The 14,443-nt window shown below is 41.3% G+C and overlaps 1 protein-coding gene across 1 annotated transcript in view; it reads left to right on the top strand.

Moving 5' to 3' along the window:
- The window catches only part of LOC138742136 (transcription factor AP-2-beta-like), a 105,287-nt gene that overhangs the window by 78,161 nt on the left and 12,683 nt on the right, over positions 1-14,443 (top strand). Inside the window, exon 6 of the mRNA XM_069896318.1 lies at positions 13,246-13,387. Within this exon, the coding sequence (XP_069752419.1) occupies positions 13,246-13,387 (142 nt within the window). The remainder of the gene's footprint in view (positions 1-13,245; positions 13,388-14,443) is intronic.

Genomic DNA, 14,443 nt, shown 5'->3' with positions numbered 1-14,443 from the left:
GCCTTGGATTCAGTGCTACATATTGAGTCGCATCAGCACAGAGTGTGGGAATGCTTCTATTTACTCGATATGACAGGACTGCAGAAGATTGACGTCTTTTGCACATTGTAGTTTGTCTTGGATCTTTTTTATGCTGTTTTGATGCCAAGCATGCATGTTGCCCTGTGCTGCATCTTTGACAGATTGGCCCTTCGTTTTAGGATATGTCTGCACTCTGCAGGCTCTTCTATGCTCCTCATTGAACGAGGTCTGATCCCGCAGTTTGATTTTTGCCAGAGCATAAGGCTAAAGGTTGTGTTGGTGTGCCCTGATGGTCCATTGCACTTCTAAGTTATTCTATTCAATATGATGGAATTATCTTGGTTTGAAGACTTGACTTTGTCTCGAAAGCCAATTTCACACTTGTACCCCAGTAAATCTGCCACTCAGTGTCCTGATATAGGAATGGGGGCTTGGCCTTTCACACCTGACCACTCCCAACTGGGACACTGAACGGTTTCACACTTGCAAGGATTTATTCCTGATGTTTGGTCTGTGCTACCTTTAATAGGGAGTGCCTGCAATGCAATTGCGTGATCTCAACGTGGGTTTCTGCAGACGCCAGGGATTGTATTAGAGGTTGAGGCCGCCAATCCCCGGCGTGAGATGACATCATCTGATGCTGGCGATGAGGAGATTTTGCTTTCACACTTGGCTTTCACAAAGACCGATTTGGTGTTCGATTCCTGGGATCACTGGCAAATGTGAAAGAGGCTTATGATGACTGTGTAAAAGTCATTTTGACCAATGTTGTTGTCATCATTTATACCTTCAACTGATGGCTTCAAGAGAATCAGGTCATGTAGGTTTATTCATTGTGTTTGTCTGCTCACTACCTGTGCAGATCTAGGTAGTGAGGAGCAAATTCACTCTGCCAGTGAAGTTCCACAACAAGGACTGTCACCAAATTACTGTCGGCAGATTCAATCAATGCACTGTGTCAGTTGAGTTTGTTCAGTTTGACTTGCTGAGCCTCTCGTGTATATGCTCCAGAGAGGTGCTTGTCTGGGTGTTGTGGCCCATAATTCCGGTTTATCAATCCTTGACAGATTTACTTCATGCTGTGGAAGGTTATCTAACCATGGTTTAGAAATGCTCATCCTGAGTGTATTCCTCCAATCTTTCTTTATGCCTTAAGCCAGTCTTTCCTAATCAAGTTGGCCTGTTCATAAGAATTGGTAACTTTGTCTTGACTCTTACATCATATCTGACCTTGCATTTTCAGTGCCTCACCAAAATATGAATTTAGCTTTCTTTAAAAGGCAATTGATTGTAGCTTTTTATGTATACATTCCTGTACAATATTGAGCAGTCAATAGCTATTGATGTTCATTTCAAAGTTTTGGCCATTAACTTCTACTTTAAAGAAAAAAAAATTAAAATAATCATTAACAATCACGGCATATGAACTTTAAGTCACTGTTCACTACCACAGCCTTCATGACTTTTTGTTATCAGTTATTTTCTCTCTTTCATTGAGAAGCTCATTGGTTGACGTTATTCTTCCTTCTTATGTTACATGTTACATTACATACTGAGGTTATGTGCTCTTTCTTTTTGTAGTTAAAGGATTTGCTGCTCCAAACTGAAGGGTGATCTGAATGACATCAATATATCAGTACAAGCTTTTCCCACCTGTCTTACCTTTCTCACTAAAGCCAAGTTCCCAACTTTGTTTCAGCTATACATGACCACACACTTCATTAACACTGCCAAAAAAATTCCTTGGGATATTTGAAAATAATATCCATTGTTGTTGCTATTTTACATGCCTGCTCAAACATCATGTATTCAAAATCATAACTTTAATTTGTCGCTCTGTTGAAAGGCGCATATATGAATTGCAACATTTGATTCAGGAAAGTGCCAAATTAGTCAGAACTAAATGCTTTAATAACTCACTGGAAAAGCTTGGGAGAGGACCAATCAGAGAAGCAGACCACAGTAGCTGACCAGCAAGGGGCTCAGAGGCCAAAGTACACACACCAGGCTGCGGCCTGCTGGAGACTGTCTTGTGAGAACCAGGTATTGGGATCATGTCTCGTGGGAGTGCCAATGGTGGGTACAGGAGATGAATCCATGGACACTCGGTACTTAGTACATAAGGGGAATCCACGGACACTCAGTGTAGGAGGGGAATTCATGGACACTCAGTACAGGAGGCAAATTCACAGACACTTGATACAGGAGGCAAATCTACAGACACTCAATACAGGATGCAAATCCACGGACACTCGGTGCAGGAGGCAAGTCCACGGATATTCAATACAGGAGGCAAATCCACAGTCACTTGGTACAGGAGACAAATCCACAGACACTCAGTACAGGAGGCAAATCCACAGACACTCAGTACAGGAGGTGAATCCACAGACACTCAGCACAGGAGGGGAACTGCAGATACTTGGTACAGGAAGTGAATCCACGGAGATGGCATTTCTGAAATGTTTCTCTTTCACTTCTCTTTCTCTTATTGGTGGGGGAGCCAAGCTAGTGGCTCCTCTTGTTCTGCCATTACGACAGCAAAAGTTGATAAATGTTGTGTAATATGTACATGCCATTAAAGGATTCTTGATATCTGGAACGTGCTGCCAGACGCACTGGTAGAAGCATATACAAATATAATGTTTAAAATGTACGACAATGCGATGGGAAAGATTTAGAGAGGTTTGAAGTGAACACAGGGAACTGGGACTAGTTTTGGGTAGATAATTTGGTCGATGTAGACAAGTTGGGCCGTAGGTCCTGTTTCTGTGCTGTACAACCTATGATTCTATGACTGAATATAGCACTTGATGCCCCTCTGGCAAGTTACTGGAGCAGGAGATTATGGCCCATTTGGTGGTCTGCTACCAATTTTATATTGGAAAACCGAATTAAATATTTCTCTTTCTTAAATGCAGCATTGTTCAATATGCTAGAACAGCATATGAAGTAAGTTTTATTTTATTCGTAAGGACATTTAATATGTACCAGAGTAACATTAGACTTGAAAAATGCTATGGTTTTTATGGTGAGTTGTAATATAGAGGAAAGCAGTGTCTATAGTTTTGGTAGGAAGAACACATCAATTTTGTGACTGAATCTAATTATTAGGCTGATTAGGAAATGAAGTTCTGTTTCTAAGAGGAAATTGCAAACATTTGACATATAATAAAAAGTTTCTATTGTATGATCTGTTTTTATCACAGTCAGGGTTATTGTAGAAAACTAGTTTACTGGTCTTTCGATATTGCACAGAGATTCTCCACTGCAAGCCAAATGATTCTAAAGAAGAATTGCTAAAGAATTGTTTGCTGTTTAAAAGCATCATATAAATACATCCTATTGATTTTCTTCTCAATTAAAAAAAATATAATGTTCATCTTTCATTGTTCTCTTTAGCCTTTCCTAATTTCCTGCCCATGATCATTTTCTCTGAACTGACCTTTCGATCATCTTCCCCATTACCCCCATACTACACTTTCTGTCTTTTATTTGTTTAGTTTCTGTCTTTCAAACCCACCCAATGGCCCAACAAAATCTTGAATTGAGATCCTCTTAACAATTGATTTTCTCTAGTATATCAATTTGAAATTATTTTCTCATGTTGGGAAAAAAACTTATAAGATTTTAATCTATTTATACTCATTCCCCTTCCATTAAAATACGTGTAGTTATGACAGGCTGTTTATTTTGATCCACCTAATTTTCAAACCAATCTGTTCAACTGGTCCTGCTTTTGGGAGTTTCCATCAAAAGGTTTTTCTTTTGTTCCTTTTGTATGCGAATAGCTAACAAATGGTGTCATCTTCTGGTTATTCATACAAAGTACATTCAGTTCTAGTTTATCCTTTTCCTAGACAGTGAATTTCACTTGCTGAATACTTGTTGGTGATCATTTATTACACACATCAGGAAAATGGGGAAATGCAACCAGCTATTTTATTACTAAGGGGTGATATAGCTATGTAATGATCGGCAGAGACCTTTGGGAATGACAATGTATTTTTGTATTTACTTTTCAGTGACTGTTTTCCAAAATTGATTTTCTAGACCCCAATTGAAAATTGTTGCAAAGGGTCAATTACTGGATATTTTGAGTTGCCATAAGCGGCAAACATTCTGATCCAAAAAAAATAACAAGAAGCATACCATGAAACACGTTTCTTTTGCTGATTGATGGCTTTGGTAAATGTGCAGTTAAATGTCAAACACATTGGTCAGGCCAGTGCTGATAAGAACAGGAAGATAAAAATAAGATCTTACCCTGAATGAGTTAATCAGATAGATTTTTATAACAGTCTGTAGACTGTGCTCAAAACTCTTGATCCCAGTGTGGATGGGTTTGATTACATTTTGTCATGTGTAAAAAAAAAAATGACCTTTCCTGGTTGACCCTGCTCTCAGTGTCTGGTTTGTGACTCTTCCCCTTTCTCCCCATAAAGGCTGTCATGCCACAAGCCTGCCCCCAGTTCGAGACCAGGTCAGTGTGAGCGACCAACACAGGGATGCTGTCCATCTCTTCCCAATAAAAGCCTTCAGTTTCGGCAACTTTCAGTCTTTGTGCATCACTCAGCTTTTATGCACCAAGTTTATTTCATTACATGCTTAAATTTGCCAGTTGCCCAGGTGGAATTTGAACTCGTGTTTATCAATTGTTTAGGCCTCTAGATAATGGCATTTGAACCACTTACTCAGCTTGTGCAGTGATTGAGCGATTTTTTTTTTTGTTTTGATGAAGAGTCTTGGGCCTGAAATGATGACAGTTACACTTTTCACAGATGCAGCCTAATCTGCCAAAGCCTTTCCAAAATTTTTTGTTCTTATTTCAGATTTCCAGCATCTGTTGATTTTTGAGCTATGTTTAGTGTTTTCTATTGGCATTTATTTTCAGTTCACTATTAAATATCTATTGCAACCTTTTTGTAAAAGCTGGGATAAATATTTCCAAGAGGATATAAAGAGAAACCTGTGATAGAGGGAGGGAAGGAAGGAGGGAGGGTGGGGTAGGGAGAAAGACCATGTGAGAGAGAAAGAAAGAAGTAGCAGTGAAAAATAGAAAACAAAATAGTAATGTAAGCAGATAATAAACTTCCACTGGAGATAAATTTATAGTTGTCTTTCGTAGATAAACATCCTGCTTATTACAAAGCCAATTCCTAATGAGAGCTTCCTAAGTAGTGACTCAAAGGTATTAAAAACTCTTAATATGTTTGAATATTCCAAGAATCCAGAAACAGCCAAAACATTTTTAAAAAGCATTTAAACATTCAAATAAACTCACTCACATTAACATATAACTTAGCTTAATAAAGATGATCTCTCCTAATCATTCCTCTCCACTGAAAAGAATGGACTTATTGCTTCTGCACTTGGTCTAACCTGAGAAGTCCAAAGTTGGGGAGAACTCAGGGAAAGCTGCTGAAGGGTAGCCAGTTAATTCAGGACTTCCACTACCACAGAGGAATCCGGCGCCTAACAGAGACAACAGCTAGTAATTCTCTGAGGACAGCCAGCACTTCCCAGGCATTCTGAATGTGTATTTATTCTCTATTGTCTTTAGCTGTTTTTGATGTCTTGTTTTCATACGGTTTTTGCAGTGAGTTTTTATTCCATAAGCATCAATATTTTCAGTTCTCTCGACTTGAAGCTAAACATGAAAACGTCCCATAGAGTGCGTGGAGAATCTTAATTCCAACTTTATTACCCGTGCTCAAATAATCTATCTTGACTTGAACAGATGGCAGAATATGGTGATAAGTCTTTGACTTAGATTTTAACTGCAAACATATTGCTTTACCAGTAAACCAAAAAGCAGATAATGCCAGTAACATGAGACATATTTTTATAGCATTGTTAAACTTAACTACTGGTTTGAGCAGCTGGATTTATGAATAGTTTACATACTGTAGCGTATGTAAATAATAGCTCTCATGACTGGAGGGAGAACAAATGCTTTTATTCACTTATAGTCTTCAGAAGGGTTCTGGGTTTAGGCGGGAAACCAGGGTTAGATGTGAGCAGATGGGGGCGGAGCCAGGTGACAGAGCCAGCCATCAACACAACACACTACCAGTGAATCCCAGTACATTTCATTCACCCCTTCCTGCAGAATTTGGGGTCTGAATGAAGACAGAGAACATGGATTCAGAAAAGAAAAAAAGTCATAAAATATACAGTTACTTACAGATTTAAGCAGTCCGGGAGGTCTGGAGATCCTGGTGGAGCACCTTAGCTCTGGGGGGCCTTGGACTCCTTGGGTCTCCTGGTCCCCTTTTGAGGGAGAAGAGGTGGGCTGGGAGGGGAGAGGGGTGCACTTTCCTCCTGAACTAGATTCCCTGAGGCCTGACTGGGGGTGGTAAGAATGAGCTCTGTGTCTCGCAGAGCACTTGAGACAACGGACTCTCTGTTCTGGCAGGTGCCAGGTCCCTGATGGGGACGGTGTCTTCTCTGCCATCTGGGTACTCCACATAGGTGTATGTGGGGTTGGCGCGGAGCAGTTTCACCCTTTCCACCAGGGGGTTGGTCTTGCTTCTCCTCATGTGCTTTCTGAGAGGGACTGGACCAGGAGTGGTGAGCCAGGTTGGGAGTGTAGCTCCCGATGCCGACCTTCTCTCAAAATTGAATAGGAGATCATGAGGAATAGCGTTGGGTCGCAGTACATAGTAGCGACCGGATGGAATGGAACACCATAGGAGGATTTCCTGCCAGTGTAAGTCTGGAAGGCCTTTTGATTTTAGGGCCAGTTTTATAGCCTTCCAGACAATGGTGTTCTCCTTTTCAACCTACCTGTTCCCCCAGGGGTTGTAGCTAGTAGTCCTGCTGGATGCGATGCCCTTCACTAGCAGATACTGACGTCGACCTCGTGGCGCAGTAAGATGGCCGCCTCCTTCCTCCTTCTCTGATCGTGGTGCCAAGTTTGAATTTGGGTCATGGCAAGATGGCTGCTGAGCCTTTTTACTCTGTTTCCTCACTGCCACCCTCTGTTGGCTTGTAGTGCAGCAAGTGGGTTCTGGTGAATTCTGGGCAGATGGCTTGGCCTCCAGGAGCTGTGCAGGCTGTGGACTTCCCCAAGCTTCCCCTCGCACGGCAAACTCTTACCCAATGCCCTTTCTTGTCACAGTTGGAACACACTGAGTCTTTAGCCTGGCAATGAGATTGGGGATCCTGACTCTTGCTGCAGAAAAAGCATTCCCTAGCACAGGATTGTTCCCTAGCATGGGAAGAGGCAGCCGTTAGGGCTGGGGTAGTGGGAGTAGCCGGTCCTTGGAGGGGTCACCTGGGTGAGCGAGCTCGCTGGCTTTGTCATTTTCGAGCTTGGCCTGTTCGAACGATTTGGCCAGTTCAAGGTGACTAACCAGGTCCTACTTACCTGACTCGAGTAGTCGCTGCCTCATGTACCTGGAGTGGACCCCTGCGACTAAAGTGTCCCGGATCTGTTCTTCCTCATGAATGCGGCCCGTAGCCACTTCATACCTGCACTTCTTGGGAAGCGTCCACAGATCCAGCAGGTAGTCATCGATGGTCTCTCCTGGTCGTTGGCAATCTAGAGCGAGTCGATGCCTCTCTAGGACTTGTTTTGCGACTTCAAGTACTGAGCTTTCAATGCCTCGACATCAGCATCATATGCAGTGCAGTCCCTGATGACTGCATACCCTTTCATTCCTACCTTCAAAACTAGTGTGGACCTCCTAAGTTAATCGGTGTGGAAGACAACTCTGGTTGCGTTTAGGTAGGCCTGGAAGCAGTCTAGCCAGTATGTGAACTCCTCAGCTGTGTTGGAGGACAGAGGGTCTATCAGCTGTATACCTGGCTTGAGTAGCGCTTCCATCATTTCAGGAATAAGCTAATAAAATTGTAGCATGAATAAAAGCTCTCATGACTGGAGGGAGATCAAAAGCTTTTATTAGGTTATAACTAAGGGTAGGGTCTCACAGTAGTCTTCAGAAGGGTTCTGGGTTTAGGCGGGAAACCAGGGTTATATGTGAGCAGATGGGGGCGGAGCTGGGTGGCGGGGCCAGCCAGCAGCACAACACACTATCAGTGAATCCCAGTTCACCCCACATACATTGTCTAAAGTAAGAACACACAAAATTTCTGTTACTACATTGTTTTCCTTTTATTACCATAGTGAAACTAAGGCCTTACCTGAAAAAGGATGGAGCTGGATTTGAATGGAAAGACTGTGTAGTGTACTTCCAAGTATGACTGAGACAGGAGATTAAATTATTTGGTTATTTTCTTAGCTACCTGACTCACACAAATTAACCATACAAATCATGCGAGATTACGGTAAGTCAGAGGATTATTTTCTTTCTGAATCATTAGTTTTAGGCCTTTTAACTGAATAATGGAAGAGTCTTGAGGCTGACTCCTGCTTCTGTCATATTTTCATAGATGGGTCAAAGTGATGTGAAAGTATCTCAAATCAAATTGTATAATTTAGAAAATGTATGGTTCATTTGCCATCCCAATGTTCAGAAAATGCTATTTTATGCTTTACACCATCAATCAAGGAATGTGAATTTTCCAGCATTTTTTTTAGACATTTAGACATAAGGTAACAGGCCATTTTAGCCCACGAGTCTGTGCCACCCAATTTACACCAAATAAACCTACATATTCCATCTGTTTTGAACGGTGGGAGGAAACTGAAGCTCATTGGAAAAACCCATGCAGTCATGGGAGAGCATAAAACTCCTTCCAGACAGCGTGGGATTCAAACCCCAGTCCTGATTGCTGGCGCTGTGAAACATTGCGCTAACTGTTATGCCAACCTCTGTTTTACCTTTGTTGGTTCTCTGTACATGCATATTTACTATGGTTTGTTTGAGTGAACTTATTTAACAAAACTATCTGCTTGCTCTCTCTCTTCTCAGTAATGTTTAGTTTGAAGTGTATTTGTTATAAAATACTTAGTACACTGAAAGGGTTCTTTTGCGAACAGTTATCTCTAACATTACATGCAACTGCATAGAGATCACAATTTACAGATTATGGGATTACAATAAAGAGGAAGATCCATTAGCACCAGCAAGTCCATATGATAACACTGTTAAGGGATTCATTCAGGAGCATGATGGCTGTAGACAAGAAACTATCTCTTAGCCTGTTGGTGCATAGTTTCACATTCTAAAGCCTACTCTCCAATGGGAGATGGGAGAAGAGACTATGTTTGGTATGTGGTGGGTATTTCACTATGTTGGCTGCCTTTCTTGGTCAGTAGACGAAGTAGATGTAATCCATAGAGGGGAGAGGTTTTCATTACGTTTTGGGCTGAGTTCTGTAATTTCTTCCGATCTTGTAGTTCCCATACCACTGAAATTATATCATACAGTCTTTTTGTTCAGGATACATGTGATGCATCCAGAATGCTTTTGTTGGTTCATCTGTTGTTGAGGAAGTTGTTGAGGATCACAGGGGACAGACTGAACTTCCTCAGTTTTCAAGGAACGTAAAGGCATTGTGAGGTTTCTTGACCATTGGTTCACTGTGATTGTCCTAGGCCAGGTCATTGCAGACATTTATTCCTAAGAACATGAAGCTATCTACTCCTTTGACTTCCATGCCATTAATCTGAACAGGGGTTTGAACTCTACCCATTCTCCTGAAGACAATGATCATATCCTTCACCTTATTGATGTTGAGTGAGAGGTTGTTATCTTGGCACTTTTCCACCAGACTTTCAATCTCTTTCCTGGATTCTGTCTCATCGTTTGATACCCAGTCCACTACTGTGGTGTCATCAGCAAATTTGAAGATGGAGTTGGAATGGTATTTAGCTGTACAGTCATGGGTGCAGAGAGAGTACTGAAGTGGACTGAATATATATCTTTGAGGAGCATCAGTGTTGAGTGTGATGGTGTAGGTGATGATGAAACCCATCTTCACTGATTATGGTTTGTCAGTTGCAAGGATGGGGGCACTGAAGCCTGAATATTTACAATGGGTTTTCTAGGGACTACAGCACTGATGGAAGAGCTGCAGTGCATGAACAGTAATCTAACATAGTTGTCCTTGGTGACCAGACCTTCTATGACAGAGTGGAGAGTCAGGAGGTGGATCTGTTTAGAGGATAGGCAAATTGAAGTGGGTCAAGGCTGGATGGTAAATTAAGAGTTGATGTGATGCATGATCACCATTTCAAAGCACTTCACAATGTCCAATTATATTAACTCCAGAAGCTTTGCTAAGTGCTTCCTTCCTTGTCTGCAAGATTTCCAGTTTTCTTATTTTTGGTTTCCTTGTCATTAACGCAAAGTCTCGAAAATGAAGGTGATGAATGTCAAGGCAAGTGATCAGAATGACATATGCCACTCTGTGTCAAGACTCCATTGGGGGCTCCTAATTACTTCCAAGAACTGAAGTTCCTTTGGTTGATGCAAGAGGAGAGTATGCAATAGATTTTGTATTAGAAAATATGTAACAATAGTACGTTTAAATCTCTCGTTTATTACTAAATTTGTAATTTTGTTTAAATGTGGTGATGAAACTTCCAATGAAGACAGATTTTGCTGAAGCCCTTTTCATTTTGTGAATTTGCTGAGAATAAATTGCTTTGAGAATTAATTAGTCAATAACTTTTATTAAAGTCTAATGGAGGAGGATGCATAATTAATGCTAAGCATCCAGTTCTTAAGGTTTAATTTGAGTGTAAAATTTTATGCACCCTTAGTTCTGGGGCACTCAGATTTCAAACAAGATTGTTCCAAATTCCAAAATTTACAAATGAGTTTTAGTCTGAGTGATTAAAGAAAAACCTCAGGTTGTAGAACACAAGTCTGAACTGATACACACATTTTAAACTGATAAAGAAAATATCATTGCCTCTTTCTGAAAATAAATTAACTTGTTTTTTATTGTTTTCTGCTCATAACTTAAGTCTTTGAGATTTTGCTGCAATCCCAGGATTGCCCTTGATTGCAGACACATTTCAGAGCAAGTCACCAAGTGACTAATGCTTATCTGAGAGAACATGGGGCTGCCATCAAATGCATTTGTCAGGGTAAATTCAGTAGTTAGAATGGAATGGGGTGTGAAGGTTCTACAGGCTGCATTGCTTCTAAGGTTAGCATGAATCTTCATGTTAATAAGAAGAGCAAAATGACAAGTTTATAAAACATTTCAAAAGGAACAAGGGAAAGAGGAATAATCAACAATTAGGATTGAGTTGAAGCATGAGAGAAGATTCATGAAGACAATGAAGAAGAGAAGAGGCATCAAAATTTATTGTCATGAACATATCTCAAAATTCTTTGTTTTGCGGCAGCATTACAGTGCAAATATTGATATAAATTTTTTTTTTCTTTGGCTTGGCTTCGCGGATGAAGATTTATGGAGGGGGTAAAAAGTCCACGTCAGCTGCAGGCTCGTTTGTGGCTGACAAGTCCGATGCGGGACAGGCAGACACGGTTGCAGCGGTTGCAGGGGAAAATTGGTTGGTTGGGGTTGGGTGTTGGGTTTTTCCTCCTTTGCCTTTTGTCAGTGAGGTGGGCTCTGCGGTCTTCTTCAAAGGAGGTTGCTGCCCGCCAAACTGTGAGGCGCCAAGATGCACGGTTTGAGGCGTTATCAGCCCACTGGCGGTGGTCAATGTGGCAGGCACCAAGAGATTTCTTTAGGCAGTCCTTGTACCTTTTCTTTGGTGCACCTCTGTCACGGTGGCCAGTGGAGAGCTCGCCATAGAACACGATCTTGGGAAGGCGATGGTCCTCCATTCTGGAGACGTGACCCATCCAGCGCAGCTGGATCTTCAGCAGCGTGGACTCGATGCTGTTGACCTCTGCCATCTCGAGTACTTCAACGTTAGGGATGAAAGCGCTCCAATGGATGTTGACGATGGAGCGGAGACAACGCTGGTGGAAGCGTTCTAGGAGCCGTAGGTGGTGCCGATAGAGGACCCATGATTCGGAGCCGAACAGGAGTGTGGGTATGACAACGGCTCTGTATACGCTTATCTTTGTGAGGTTTTTCAGTTGGTTGTTTTTCCAGACTCTTTTGTGTAGTCTTCCAAAGGCGCTATTTGCCTTGGCGAGTCTGTTGTCTATCTCATTGTCGATCCTTGCATCTGATGAAATGGTGCAGCCGAGATAGGTAAACTGGTTGACCGTTTTGAGTTTTGTGTGCCCGATGGAGATGTGGGGGGGGGGCTGGTAGTCATGGTGGGGAGCTGGCTGATGGAGGACCAAAAAATAAATAAACAGTGCAAGAAATAGGAGAAAGTGAGGTAGTGGTTCATTGCCAATTCAGAAATCTGACGGTGGAGGAGAAGAAACTGTCTTTGTGCTGCTGGGTGTTTGTCTTCAGGCTCCTGTATCCTTTTCCTGATGATAGCAGTGTGAAGAGGGCATGACCTGGGTGGTGTGGATCCTTGAGGATAGAAGCTGCTTTCTTAAGATAAGGATTATGATATAGAATTTGAAGAGGTACTTAAAAATGAGGAAAATATCTCAATGTCTGGGAAGTGATCGAGGAGAAGGTATGAACAATGACACCAAAACTGGAAATGTGGACTGAGCGAAGATAAACAAATAGAGATGAAGAGAAAGGATGTTTGGGAGAGGCGAAAGAACATGTCAACATGCCTAAGAACATTGAAATTAATATGTTAGGGCATCGGTGTCCAGAGAAGATTAATAACGGCAGGGTTACAAGTGAATGGGACATGGCAAAATGTAGACCTGGAGTATTAAGTGGAGTTCTAGACACTGGGTAAGAAAAGGTTGATGATGTTGAAGTTTATTCTCATGCACATAAGTACAGATGCACTGAAATTCTTACTTGCTGCAGTTACATAGGTATGTAATCCATGCTAACAAACAATAAGTTTCCACACAAAAAAGGAAAAAGATAATTCTGTATACATATATATATAAATATAATGAAACACTCCCAGTTACAGTTAATGCAAAAAATGTAATCTTACAAGACTACAGACAGATCTTTGGTGGCGAAGTAGTGCTGTGAGTTATAAGGTTGTTGTAAATTCTGTAGCTGGAAATGTCAAAGATTTTTACAGCAGTACTATTGAGGTGAAGTGAGATGCATTGTCTTAGTACTGGACAGGGTGATTGCCTTGAAACTCAAATCAATATCTTGCCTGATTGTGTGAATCATTGGGGAGGGCAATTAGTTACTGTATTTATTTGAATTCATGCTTATTACCTTTGGTTGCTCTCCTCTGATGCTAAACAACCTCACTCACTCTAGTTTCTGTTTTGCTTTCTGTAGGAGAGGCTGTGCACTTGGCCAGGGATTTTGGGTATGTTTGTGAGACTGAGTTCCCTGCGAAGGCAGCGGCAGAATTTTTGACCCGACAGCATTCAGACCCCGCTGAACTCCATGCCAGAAAAAATATGCTTCTTGCTACAAAGTGAGTACAACATATCAATTATCATATTTCTCCATTCAACCACTTAAAGTCGACTCCAGTTGTTCAGAAAGGACTATTTTGACGATAAATATCAATTATAATTGCAGAAATTCAGCAAGAATAATGGAATTCAAGAAATAAGTGCTGGAGTAGACATTCAGCCCCTCAATTTGCTAAACCATTCAATAAACATCACCTCCAATCCATTTTCACAACCTATCTCTTGATTCACTTCAATCTTTCTCTCTACCAGGAATAATGTGACAATAAACTTAAAGTTGAACCAATAGTCTCTGAACATCTAAAGCTGACTTTCGCCAACACTGATTCATAGAAAAGAAAGGAATATCAAAGCATTTCTTCATGGTTCGTTCACTGGATCTTATTTTTTCTCAATATTAAATTCAGGATGCAATACTATTTCAGGATTCAACACTATTTGACTCAGAACTGTATCCAAAAGTTCTGCCGTCAGAATTGAAGTCTCTGATATGATCTTACTGTTGCGACCTATAGTTTTTACTTTCATGAGCAATAATTTTGTGGAGTCTACGAGTATCTTTACAATGGAGTAAATATTGCTCTTAACATTGAAAACATTTGTTCAGAATTTATTGTCATTAAAAAGTCACAAAATTTGGTGTTTTGCGGCAGCGTCGTAGAGCAAACATTCATGTTATAACCATCTTACAACATTACTATAAAAATAATCGTGCACGAAAAGTAAGGCAGTGTCTTTGGTTCATTGAGTATTCTGATGGCAGTAGGGAAAAAGCTGTCCTTGTGCTGTTGAGTCCTCGTCTTTAGGCTCCTGTACCCTTATTCCCGGTGGTAGCAGAGTGAAGAGGGCATGGCCTGGGTGGCGGTGGGGGTGGTCTTTGAATATCTCTTATTCTGATGCACACTTAATCAAGGCATTCAAGGCAGGCACTGTGCTGTGATGCAAGAGATGCTCCATTTGTGGTCACACATCCTTCCTCACCACCAAGGGAAGAAATATTTCACTTGGAAATCTGCAGGGGTCAGGTAATGCATCCGGTGCTCCCATTGAGGTCT

Source organism: Narcine bancroftii, chromosome 8 (genome assembly GCF_036971445.1).
Source record: "Narcine bancroftii isolate sNarBan1 chromosome 8, sNarBan1.hap1, whole genome shotgun sequence".
NCBI lineage: Eukaryota > Metazoa > Chordata > Chondrichthyes > Torpediniformes > Narcinidae > Narcine > Narcine bancroftii.
This window is presented reverse-complemented; position numbering and strand designations above follow the sequence as displayed.